The sequence below is a fragment of the Alosa alosa genome, chromosome 9 (genome assembly GCF_017589495.1).
Source record: "Alosa alosa isolate M-15738 ecotype Scorff River chromosome 9, AALO_Geno_1.1, whole genome shotgun sequence".
Taxonomy (NCBI): domain Eukaryota; kingdom Metazoa; phylum Chordata; class Actinopteri; order Clupeiformes; family Clupeidae; genus Alosa; species Alosa alosa.
Genome location: NC_063197.1, coordinates 9,498,330 through 9,510,822, shown reverse-complemented (window position 1 = coordinate 9,510,822; position 12,493 = coordinate 9,498,330). Strand labels below are relative to the sequence as shown.

The 12,493-nt window shown below is 42.4% G+C and overlaps 1 protein-coding gene across 2 annotated transcripts; it reads right to left on the bottom strand.

Annotated features, from left to right (window-relative positions):
• Window positions 1–483: 483 nt before the first annotated feature.
• mep1ba (meprin A subunit beta a) lies at window positions 484–7,082 on the bottom strand. 2 transcript variants are annotated; one of them, XM_048251701.1, is made up of 14 exons: window positions 6,913–7,082; window positions 6,724–6,742; window positions 6,525–6,578; window positions 6,377–6,420; window positions 6,119–6,197; window positions 5,884–6,001; window positions 5,586–5,764; window positions 5,114–5,332; window positions 4,739–4,891; window positions 4,006–4,212; window positions 1,859–2,323; window positions 1,435–1,620; window positions 1,020–1,269; window positions 484–710 (listed from the first exon to the last, which is right to left on the bottom strand). In XM_048251701.1, the coding sequence occupies exons 1-13, from the start codon at window positions 6,961–6,963 to the stop codon at window positions 1,067–1,069; spliced, it is 1,977 nt and encodes a 658-aa protein (XP_048107658.1). In that variant the 5' UTR covers window positions 6,964–7,082; the 3' UTR covers window positions 484–710; window positions 1,020–1,066. The 2 variants fall into 2 exon arrangements, with proteins under 2 accessions (XP_048107658.1, XP_048107659.1); XM_048251702.1 differs by having other exon boundaries at window positions 5,884–5,986.
• Window positions 7,083–12,493: the final 5,411 nt, after the last annotated feature.

Here is a 12,493-nt window from a genome sequence, read left to right as displayed (position 1 = left end):
TACAAAAATCCCCTTTAATATCAAAGTGATAACAAATTTCTACAAATTAATGTTAAAGCAACAGCACTTTCCCTCTGTCGCACGCACACTATTGTTTATCTAGCACCGGCTTTGCAAATAACAATGTCCACAGACAAGGTAGAATATGTTGCACAATTTATGAAAGTACGATGTATTGTGACATCAGATGCAAGTCAAATTTGTAGTTTCTTATGTCTCACTACATCGAACTATTCCAGCAAACTTGCATAGTGCGGTTATAGCCAATAGAGGGCCGCAAAGCAAATGCAGAAGTGCCGTTCATCACCCTGTTACAAGTTGATGAACCACTGAAACGATGTTGGAAACATTATTTTAAGGCACAAAAAACTCTTATAATTCAAAAATTATAATTAATTGCATAAATACCCCTCCCCCTTAAAGTGACTGACCTAGGTCACCAAGACCCAATACATTGTCAGTTTTATGAAGAGCACTGGGAAATTGGGGAAACAAAGGTTTATTCATACAACGATACAATAACACATACAAAAATTATATAAATTAAATTGTCACGATTGTGACAATAGCTTTAAGATAACATCCAGAAATGAGCTGATCATTTTTGTTGTATTGCATTGTTGTCCGCGTGAATCATACTGACATACCCAGGTGGCTGAGGAGGAAATGTGATTGAGTGTCTTGCAGTGGTGTCTGTGGCAGGAAAAGTTCTGTAAAAGATGATTATGTGGAAGACTATTTCAGTTTTCTGTCTGTGTCTAACACTTCCCAGTATTATCACTTATGAATATAATTATCATAATATATAAATTGCAAACATATATTCTGGATTGTTGTGGGATGGTAGTTAATTTGGAATACTGGATAATTCAAAGTGCAGTTGTAACTTTATGTGTTTATTTAATCTGTTTAAATATGCCTTTAGGTTAAAATGTTAATGGTGGCCCAAGGGGCATCTCATCTAATATCAAGTCCTAAACTAAATCATGCACTTGTTGAGAAGACGCTCTCAAACTCACATTGCTCTCCTCTGTTCTCCAGCTCTATCCCGCGTTCACCCCCTCCATCATGTCTTCTCCTGTACCGCCTGCCAAAGTACATGCTGCTCACAGCCACAACCAGCAACATGGCGGCCACAGCGAACACGGCCATGGCTACTGTTGCTACAGAGGCTCTCTGGGCAGGCAGGGCAGCCTGGGCTACTGTCTGTCTCCCCCTGGCAGTGCTCACCACAGGACTGGGTCTTGGGAGGAACGAGAGAAGACAGGTCTGCCAAGACAAGTAAGGCATTATTTAGAGAGAGATTGAGTGAGGAGAAAAGTGAATTGGTTCTGCATGTACTGCCACAAAGAAGAGATAAGTGTTGTCAGAAGAAGTCGAATGTCTTTAGTGCAGACATCATGAGGTTATTCTCTGCCTCGGAGACGCATTTACCATCGAGAGAGAGGAGGAAGATGGCATCGTCTCCTTTGATGTAGTCTCGGCTCATGAGGCGGCCTTGAGTGATGAACGCACTAGTTCCAGATCCGGGCCCACGGTAGAACTGGGTTCCATCTGTGTCGCTCACCAGGCTGCCCACCTTTCTTGGGTCATCCCAGTAGTACTCCACACTCCCATCAGCTGAGAGAAAGCAAAGCCGTATTAGTCTCCAATCAACCAATAGGCTACTGTGATGTGCATTTTAGTCTGTCTATCTGTGTCTGAGGAGGCCCTGTGAACTTTATTATTTATTATTTGTTATTATTGCTGCAGTGGTACATTATTCAAATTAATTGTTAAATTATGAATTATTAATATGAGTCCTTTTGGATAAACCTGTTTTAAAATATGTTTTAAATACATAAACATAAACTCTCACGATTTGTTTCACTTCTGGTGGGGTCAGTCGTGACCATCCTATAGTTGGTCATTCTTTGACGAATGTCTGGGTTCTGATCCATCAGTGCCATGGTAACCTGTCGCCATGGACACGGCCACGTAAGTGTGTCATCGTGTGGCCCAGAGGTGAGGTGGAGGTATATGGCCATGTTGCCGGGGCTGGAATTTCCGTTGATGTACAGCCCCACCTGAAAGCTGTAGCCATCTCGGGAGACAATGCGCGGGCTGTATATTTTGACTCCAGTGGCCGTGGTGGTCAACAGGTGTGTAAAGTTGCGGATGCGCCAGGTGTGGTGGGGGCACTCGGTCTCCGACAGGTTGATGTCGTCCAGGGAGAGCGCACCAGCAGAACCCCCGAGGCCCTTAACTCCTTCAAACACGACCCGGAACTTTTTATTGGTGTTGAGGGTGACGTGATACAGCTCCCACGAGTCCTTCACACCACCTGCGACACGTGGGCAACTTGACATCAGGCCCAATATCTCTAGCTATGCCGATCAAAACCATTGCTTTCTTAAATCTTTCATTTAATGTTTGTTTATTACTGCAGCTAAACTATGAAGTTACATTTATTCATATAGCAAACATTTCTATCCAAAGCGACATATATGTCAATTATATTACAAGGGCCAGTGTCCCCAGAGCAATGCCTTGCTCAAGCACACAAAGGTGGAAGCTTGGTATTGAGCCAACAACTTTTCAGGCTACTGCATGCTAGCCCAGCACCTTAACCACTACCCTACAGCACCACTACATTCACAGTGCAACTTTTTCCAACTTACTAAGATGAGCTCACCATAATTTCCAGCTGAGGTGCATTTGGATCTAATTTCGTAATCCATGTAAATTTTTCATGATCTTTATTCACACAGTGTGACCTTTAGTCTCATCATTGATCCTTGATACCTAACCTTTAAACACTGTTCGTTGCTACCCCCCTTAATTTACTGTTCGCGGTCAAATTTGACCGAACAGTTTTAACTGCTCTTAAATAGCAATACCATGACAAAAAGTATTATTTAATAGAACATTATTGTAAACAGACCCTTATTAGAACATTAACATCTACATCACGTGTGTTTGTGTGTGTGGGTGTGTGTGTTTCTGTATGTGCGTGAATGTGTGCGGACACTGTGGTTCACATGCACAGTGGCAACATGAACTGACAACATGAACTGTGTGTGAGAGAGAGAGAAGAAAGACAGAGAGAGAGTGTGTGTGTGTCTGTGTGTCTGTTTGTGTGTGTGGGTGTGAGTGTTTCCATGTGTGAAAAATGCATGTGTGTGCAAACATTGGTGGTTTACATGCACAAGTGGCAACATGACAACATGAACTGTGTGTGAGTGGGTGTACGTGTGTGTCTGTTTATGGGTGGTGGGTGGGTGTGTTTCTGTTCACCCCTATTCACGTATGTGCGTGAATGCCTGTGCGGACATTGGTGGTTTACATGCACAAGTGGCAACATGACAACATGAACTGTGTGTGTGTGTGTGTGAGTGGGTGTGCGTGTGTGTGTCTGTTTATGGGTATGTGGGTGGGTGTGTTTCTGTTCACCCCTATTCACGTATGTGCGTGAATGCCTGTGCGGACATTGGTGGTTTACATGTACAAGTGGCAACATGACAACATGAACTGACAACTTGTACTGTGTGTGTCTGTGAGTGGGTGTACATGTGTGTGTACTGTATGTGTGTCTGTTTGTGTGTGTGTGTGCTTCTGTGTATGCATGCATGTGTGTGGGAACATTGGTGGTAAGTTGTAGGAGTGTGTGTAAGGAGATATATTTTATCTCCTGGATGAAATGTATACTCTTTCCCATTAAATTCCTATGGCGGTCATTTTTGACTGTAAACAAAAAAAGTGTTTCTACATTGAATAAATCACTCAAAATTTAAAGAAAGTAGTCAAAATAAATTCTATGTGTTCAAAAGCCTTTTGTGAAGGATATCATAAGATCTTGAGGCAATCTGATGAAAAATGCCATATTTATGGTACAGGGAATGAGTAAATCGGTCATTTTTGACCGGAACAGTGCTTACCCTGTCTACTGATATTACAAAGTTCCACATAGCTAAATGTGCTGTTCAAGCATAATGACATGGCCAAAGTTCTAGAAGTTTCCATTACCGCTGATGGTCTCAATGAGTCGTAGGGTGCCTTTGGTGTCTCCCTCTGCAAACTCGCGGATGTGCACCCTGAGCTTGTCATCAGAGGCACCGCTCTGGTACAGGTAGAACTGCAGGCACTGGGAGCTTCGCTGGGGGTACAGCAGACGGCTCTCCAAAAACACTGTGTCCCCAGCACTGCCATCAAAATGCATGAAGTAGCCAGCTCCTGAGAGAGGCAGACAGGGAAAGATTCCCAAATATTATACATCAGTTTATACCACTGCTTGGTTGAATTTCCTATTCCTGTTTATAACATCAATCATTTTTTCAGATATATGTACACCAATGAAGTAGTTCTTAGAGTTCTCGAGTGCTTGACCAGTCATACTCTGGGAACACACACACAGATGTACACACTAACATATGTCTGATTAGTCATAAAGTCAAAGAAGAGACCAATTAATGAGGCACCACAATTTCCATACAATAGCTGATCAGAAATGATTGAACTGCTATCAATCTCCAGGACATTCTCCAGGAGAGTACTTTCATTTTAACCCATGCAATGCCTCCTTACTGTGTTAGTTATCATCAGTGGCCAGCCTGCATGTGCCCAGAAGAACAAGTTAAACACGTGATCGTGTGTGTTGACTGCATGCATACAGTGTATACTTGTTGTGCATGTTGTGTGAAAATATGTAGTATATAAGTTTATGTGTTTACGTGTGTGTGTGTGTGTGTGTGTGTGTCACCTTCACAGCGGCCCATGGTGGTGTAGTCTGTCTGTGGACCTCCGACGGCCTTGGGCACCCGTTTCCATGCACTCTTCCCGTCTGCACCTTGGATCATGCCACACACATTGGCCTCCTCAAAGCCACATAAGTCCAGGAAGGTGGAGGAGGAGGCTGGAGGAGGAGAGCGGAGGAGAACATTTTCATTCGTCTTCTGTTGATTAAGGAGAGTGCAGTGCTTGTGTGTGTGTAGGCACAGCCGGTGTGTGTGTGTGTGTGTGTGTGTGTGTGTGTGTGTGCGAGCACAGTACGTTGACATGGCAACTAGCTAGATGGATTAAAGCATTTTGTGGGTTTATGGGAAATGTAAATCAAAACAATCTGATTTGCACTCACTGCAGTTGTAGAGCCTGTTCAGCTTCTCCAGGTCACTGTCACTAAATCCCATGCGCTGTCCAATCACATCCAGGAATGCGGGGATTCTAGTGACAATGGTGGGCAACTCTGCTATATTGAAGGCCGTCTTGCCATAGTGCATCACAGAGCCATAGTCATATGGGACACCCAGGGTGCTTGAGACGGTGTCTTCATATTTATTAAAGTTGTGCTCCTTACCTGTAAGCATGACCGGTGGGAATTTATCTATCTATCTATCTATCTATCTACAATTCTTGTAGTTCAGGGCAATCCACAAAGATGTACTACAATTATGTATAAATAAAGAACAACCTTCTATATCAGGATACAATATAGATGCTGCATATACACTGAATAAAACAGGAACAGATTTGCATAGGTCTTTTTTAACCGATTCTTTGACCGATGACTCTGATTGGTTGGCTTCTTAGTGGACATTCAAGTTGATTACCCGGAGTGATCTCGTCCCATACAATGTTTACGTAGTCATCACGATCGGGACGGGACTGCTCGTGCCAGAAGCCGAGGGCATGCAGGAACTCATGCTCAACTGTCCCTAGCCGATCACAGTTGGTGCCAATGGAGAGTCTCTGCTTTCCCTCACGGCGGTTTCCAACTGAGGAGAAACACCTGCGGCAAGGTACGAAAGATGTGGGGGGGAAATGTGACAAAGGTAATGTCCTGTGAAGTGGTGAGTTGCATAGTCTATGGTAATGTAGAGAGGGATTGTAACAGCAGTGTTAACTTACCCAGAGCCCTTAAACACAACAATGTAGTTCTCCTCGTCAGTCCACGGCTTGAAGTCAATGCAGCTCTTCAGTCGGTACTCCTCGAACGCCTTCAGGATCACTCCTTTGGCATTTATGTCTGGACATGGCCAGATGGAGATGCAGAGACACACATGCTGGTGTGTGTGTGTGTGTGTGTGTGTGTGTGTGTGTGTGTGTGTGTGTGTGTGTGTGTGTGTATGCATGCATTACTCACCCAGGTGATCCTCCAGGACATATGGGACAGGCATTGGCCAACGGTACTGCTCTCCAATAATCGAGTTTTTCAGTTTATCCTACAGCAAACATACAGATACATAGACACACATGCACACACACAAGAGCACACACACACACACGCACACAAGAGCACACACACACACAAAAAAAAGTGATGTGTAAAATGATGACTTGAGGGGCAAAAAAAGAGAAGGGCAAGGGCAAAGTTCTGTTTCATGCCTACACAGACACTCACCTCAGTCATATCTATGTCTCCTTCCACCAGCTCCAGGCCTGCCTCTGTGGGGTGGGGGCATATATGTCAGTATATGAAACGAGTCATTTCCAGTCAATGAGGTTAGTTTATTACTGGGCAGAATAGTGTCTCATTTCAGTCCACCGACCTGAATTAATGTCAAAGATGTCCAGGTCTCTTCCACCATCCATGTCAGTCTCATCTGTGTAGAGATGCACATTAGCAAACAATATTATACATATTTCTTTAGGACAGAGGGACAATGATATCCAGAGATTAACAAATGAGAACAAAAAGAGGTTTGAGAGAGAGAGAGAGAGAGAGAGAAACAAATGGATCTAACTCACCTGGGAGTGCAGACTGTGTCTGGTGAGGGGAAATAAAGAAAAGAATTGAAGAAGGCTCACACAACAAGATTGATTCCACAAAGCCTACTGAATATCACCGTGAAATTGCTTGCTCATTGTTCACATGCACGAAATGTACACTGATATGACAGGCAATCAGACTATACTGACTGCACACAACATACTTACCCCACCACACAGGCACAAGAGGAGGAAGATGGCAACGCTGTTAGCTGGCATAGTTGTCCTGAGGGTCCTCAGGATGTTCCTGAGTGTGTCTGTGTGTGTTTCTCTAAGTGTTTATGTTTGTCTTCGGGTCTATGTGCATGTGCAGGGAGATTGTGATCGACTGGCATGTATCTGCGAGTGACCATGAGTTATATGGGAATGGGTAAAGTGCAAAGTGCAACATTGTCATGGATAAGAGATAAGATATGTGCGATGAGAGGAGACAATGTTCCCAGCGCGTGTGTGTGTGTGTGTATTTGTGTATATGTTGATGTTTGTGGGTGCATGTTAATGTTATTGGTACTTTGATCTGCATTATCATTTCAATGTTATTAGACTGTATTGCAGGGTGTAAAACTATTGTGTATGGTGTCTGTGCACTTAATTAGCACCAGACAATGTTGACTCATGATACCATAACCACCAATCTAAATGATCAGTGTTCCTAACAGTAATATAAGCATATATAAATGTATTTTTGAATAGCATAATTTACAATTAACTATCATCCCAAATAAGTCACATTGATATACTGTCATGAAATACATAAAATGTAGTACTCCTGCTTATTACAAGAATAGTACTATTAACATAGTTTATAAGATTGTAGAAAAACCTGTGGAGCAGCTAGGGTTATATGTTTATATGTGTGTTTATGATTAGGGTACATAAGTGTGTAATCACAGGAATACAAGTGTAATCATTATACAGAGAGGAAAATAGTATTAAATTCTTGCCGGCCCCATCACAACCTTCATCGATTCATATTTCCTCTGGATATTGCAGGGATGGCAACTTTTTTAGTTCAGCTTGGAGTGAAATTTGTTACCTGTGAAAGCGTGTGCGCACATACACTGAATCTTTCAGTGATACGCTGTACCGTACTTTACCATACTGGCCTACGTTCACCCCTGGTTATATGTATAGTCTCCCAAGTTTACTGTCAGTGTTAAACAACACAATGGATCAATGGCTCCTTTTTGTAAAATCAAAGGCTAATGTTTGCAGTAGCAAAATAAAGGAGGAGTCATATCAATTGATAACACAATGCCATGTGTGATAATACGTTAAAGTCTTTTCTAGTGGTCAGTTTTCACCTTCCACCTCCCTGTATACTCATGACTGTGTGGCTATGAATAGCTCTAACATGGTTATTAAGTTTGCTGATGACACCACTGTAATTGGTCTGATCACTAACAACGATGAAACAGCCTACAGGAGAGAAGTTAACAACTTATCACAGTGGTGTGAAGAGAACAACCTATTTCTCAACGTGGCAAAGACCAAAGAGCTAATTGTAAACTTCAGGAGGAAAGAAGATCAGTTTAATGCCATTACCATCAACGGCGAGCCTGTGCTTGTCAATATTTGCACTACAACGCTCCCCCCCCCCCCCCGCCCACACACACACCACACTATTTATTATGACCGCCAGCGCGGCGTTTGGCGGTCATATAGGTTTAGGTTTTTTTTTTTTTTTTTTTACGATGCCCAAATTTCCGTCAATGATTCCCGGGACACTGAAAGACCGGGTACATGAAACTTGGTGGGCATGTAACCCCACATGGATAGCATGGAACCATCGTTTTCGTTTTGATCTGTAGCCCCCGCTGGACTGGACCCCCTCGAAGGAGAGTAGGGCAGACACAGTTTTCTGTGAATATCTCGAAAACCGTAGGCTTTAGGAGGACCATTTTTTTTTGTATGTTGATCTCAAGGGGCCATGTCAACCCATTCCATAACCACTCATTTCATGTATAGCGCCACCTAGTTAAACACAAAAAAGTAAAAATGAGGTGTTGTAATTGAAGGTATCTGTGACCTTACAGTCAAAACTGCACGAAATTGGAATTGTAGGATCATTATGACACCCTCTGTATGCACGCCAAGTTTTGTGGAATTCCGTTCATGGGGGGCCACACAATAAATTAATTTATGTAACTATACACCAACTGGCCTGTAGGTGGCCGGAGACAGTTTTCTGTGAATATCTCGAGAACCGTAGGGCCTAGGAGGTCCACCTTTTTTATGTATGTTGGTCTTAAGGGGGCATGTCAACCCATCCCATTACCACTTATTTCATGTATAGCGCCACCTAGTTAAAAATTAAAAAGCAAAAAATGTGGTGTATTCATCACAATATCTCTGGCTGACATGGTCAAAACTGCACGAAATTAAAAGTGTAGGATCATTATGACACCCTCCGAATACATGCCAAGTTTTGTGTACTTTCGTTCATGGGGGCCTTACAATAAAATAATTTATGTGTACATTTAGTGACGACACCAACAAGGATTCCCGGGACACTGAAAGACCGGGTACACAAAACTTGGTGGGCATGTACCCCCCACATGGATAGCATGGAACCGTCATTCTTCGTTTTGATCTGTAGCCCCCTGCTGGACTGGACCCCCGAAAGGAGGGGTAGGGCAGACACAGTTCTCTGTGAATATCTTGAGAACTGTAGGGCCTAGGATGACCAATTTTTCCGTATCGTGATGTTTGCCTCCAGGGGTCATGTTAACCCATTCCATGTGCACACATGTGCATAAACAGATACACACGCACACACATACATTTACAGTAATCATAATGCATGACACATACTCACACAGTAGACATATGTACGCATGCATGCACATGCACAAACACACATACGCAGGCAAACACACAAGCACGCACATACACACACACACACACACCCACACACATAAACATAAATTTGTACACGCACACATGCACATAATTCAAGAATTTTTCCCGTCATCTACTCCCCTGAATTTTTGGTCATTGATACCGGGACACCGAACCACCAGGGTACATGAAATTTGGTGGGTATGTAGCCCCACTAGACTTTTAATACGGAAAAATTTAATTTCATTACCGGGACCACCACCGGCCCCACCCGCTGGGCCCCCCGCAAAAAAAAAACAGTTTTCCTAAATAACTACCTGAACTGTGGCACTGAGGATGAAGAATCTTTTATGGTATGTTGGTCTCAAGGGCCCACATCAACCTGGCTCATAATCACTCATTTGTGATTTGCACCCCCACCCCCGGTAAAAATGAAAATGCAATATTATTCTGCTTTAATTGCCCCTATCTTCAGTTAAGATGTTCAGAACTGCACCAAATTTTATGTGTATGATTGACCTGGCATTCTCTGGGGGTATGCCAAGTTTCGTAGAATTTCATCCATGGGGGTCTAAAAAAATTAGGTTATGTGTACATTTAGTGACTGTACACTCATTGGCCTGTAAATGGCGGTGCACACATATACACATGCACACACACAGGCACCCACATACTATCGGTATTAGAACGGCCGATACATAATTACAAATTCAGTAGGATTAAAAAGAAAGCCAAAATAAATATTCATCATCATCATCATGGCTGCATTTTCAGTATTGGCGATAAGTAGTCGCTTTGTCCACTAGATGGCGCATCGTTGCAGTGAGACGTAATTTTGTTGGAAGTTAAAAGTGGGTTGGAAAAACAATGGGCGCTTCCTACAAGGACTGTAATTTACCCCAGCGGACATCTAATAAGGATAGGACGATGTTCACATGAAGTGTAATTCCCATTTCTTCTTGAAGCCGAAATAAATCTGAGGATGTTTATCGGACATGCTTGGTTTTACTGCAGGTAATGCGTTAATCTTGTAATATCAATAAGGACCTAGGTAATGTTCCCGTTAAGCGTTAGTTGAGTGATGGAGGCATTTGATTGATTGCATTTGTAGAAAACTATAAATGCGGTTATACCAAGCAAATTGATAGCAGCACTGTTTGTATCTTTCGACTGTCATTTATTGCACGTGCTACAAAATCATTCTGTGCAATGGAAGATTTACCAACGTTACACCGACCGCCGTCATGCTATCCGGCAAAAGATTCTTTGGACGCCGCTATTTATGGATTTCCGGCTCCCATTGACTTACATTGAACACATGTAAACAAAACATCAATTATGTGCTCAAACTAACGCCGCTGACTTATGAAAACCACCATTCCACTTTGATACGAAACTACATAATTGTACAACATTTATACAACAAAAATCACAGAATTTGGATCAAGTAATGTGGAGAAATCTTATGCAAAGTGTCAACCCCTAACAATGTGCCCATTGCCCAAATTTATGGTCGACTAATGTCGAATGTCAGAGTAATGACATTGAAAAAGGTACCTTAATGATACACTTTAATTTATAAAGGTACGAAGTATAAAAAGAAAAACAATTTATCAGATGGATTACCCAAATAATTTTAACATTTATTCGAGGGCACATCTATTCCCAGAACTATAATGGGTGTTAAATATTCCACAACCACTAGATGGCAGCATGACACAGCACATAAAGTACACCTACGTGTCGCTGCGACCTGAAGGATGGCGTGGTTGAATATCCACTTCTCCTGCACTTCGGGTCTAATAGCGGGTGAATTGTATGACCACCAGATGACGCCATTTCACTGCACCTCGGGCCTAATAGCTGCTGTAACTTCGTTTAAGTATTAAGCCTCGAGGAGCCGACGGTTACACTTGTTTTATGGGCGTTGTTAACCACGCTGCGCAAGCCGGGTAGGCTACAGAAGAAGCCATTAGGCTACAGTCGCGTGTGTTTGTGGTGATTTATTCCATGTATTAACAAAATAATAATGTAACATTAAAAAAATAGCCTACATAGAAAAAAAAGAAAAAAAACTAAATAATTACACCAAAAAAGTAAAGAAGCTTTATCATTGACATATAAGCTTACTGAAAATCAAATATAGGCCTAGCCTACAATTGTGTTGCACAGACAATATGTCCTACAGATAATCACAACAGTAAGAACATAGGCTAACCTAAGTCATGACGACACGAGGGCTTAAGTCTCATGTTGGCCTATGACTACGTAGTCTAGGCTACCAAGCACGTCTGTGTCTGCGACAGTGAAATAGCTCCAATATTAGTTGTGTCGCCAATAAATATATGCTAACATGAATCTCATCAGTCACCTATAGATAAGGGTTAGGCTATAACATATGTAGGCTATAATGTAAAAAATAGGGTCATATCATATAATGTTGACTTATTAAGATGGGGAGAGAGCTGGACATATTACACTGAACTAACTGTTCATTGTTGAAAATCAATCAAAAGTTTGTAGTTGATCCGATGTCATTGGTCGCAAGGGACTGTTAATGGGTGTATCCACAATTGGGACCTTGTTACAAGTTGGTCTTTCAGCTGCTAATGCAATTAGTGGCCGTCAGAAAACATGTTAGACAACTGAGGAATGAGATGCCACACATAAAATGTACAGTCAAACAGAACCCACAAACATCAATGGGAATCAACCAAACACTGCAGGGAACCATGTTATTGTCAATCAGCACTCTGCCACGCTAAATCAGACCCTGCTTATGTTTGTGCAGAGCAGAACAGATATTTGTAGATATGGTGCAGGACCTGTTAAGAGAGATTGGCAGTTCAGTCTCCCTCATATTAGTCCCTACGGTGAACGATGTAATAGCATAGTGCTGCTGCTTCTG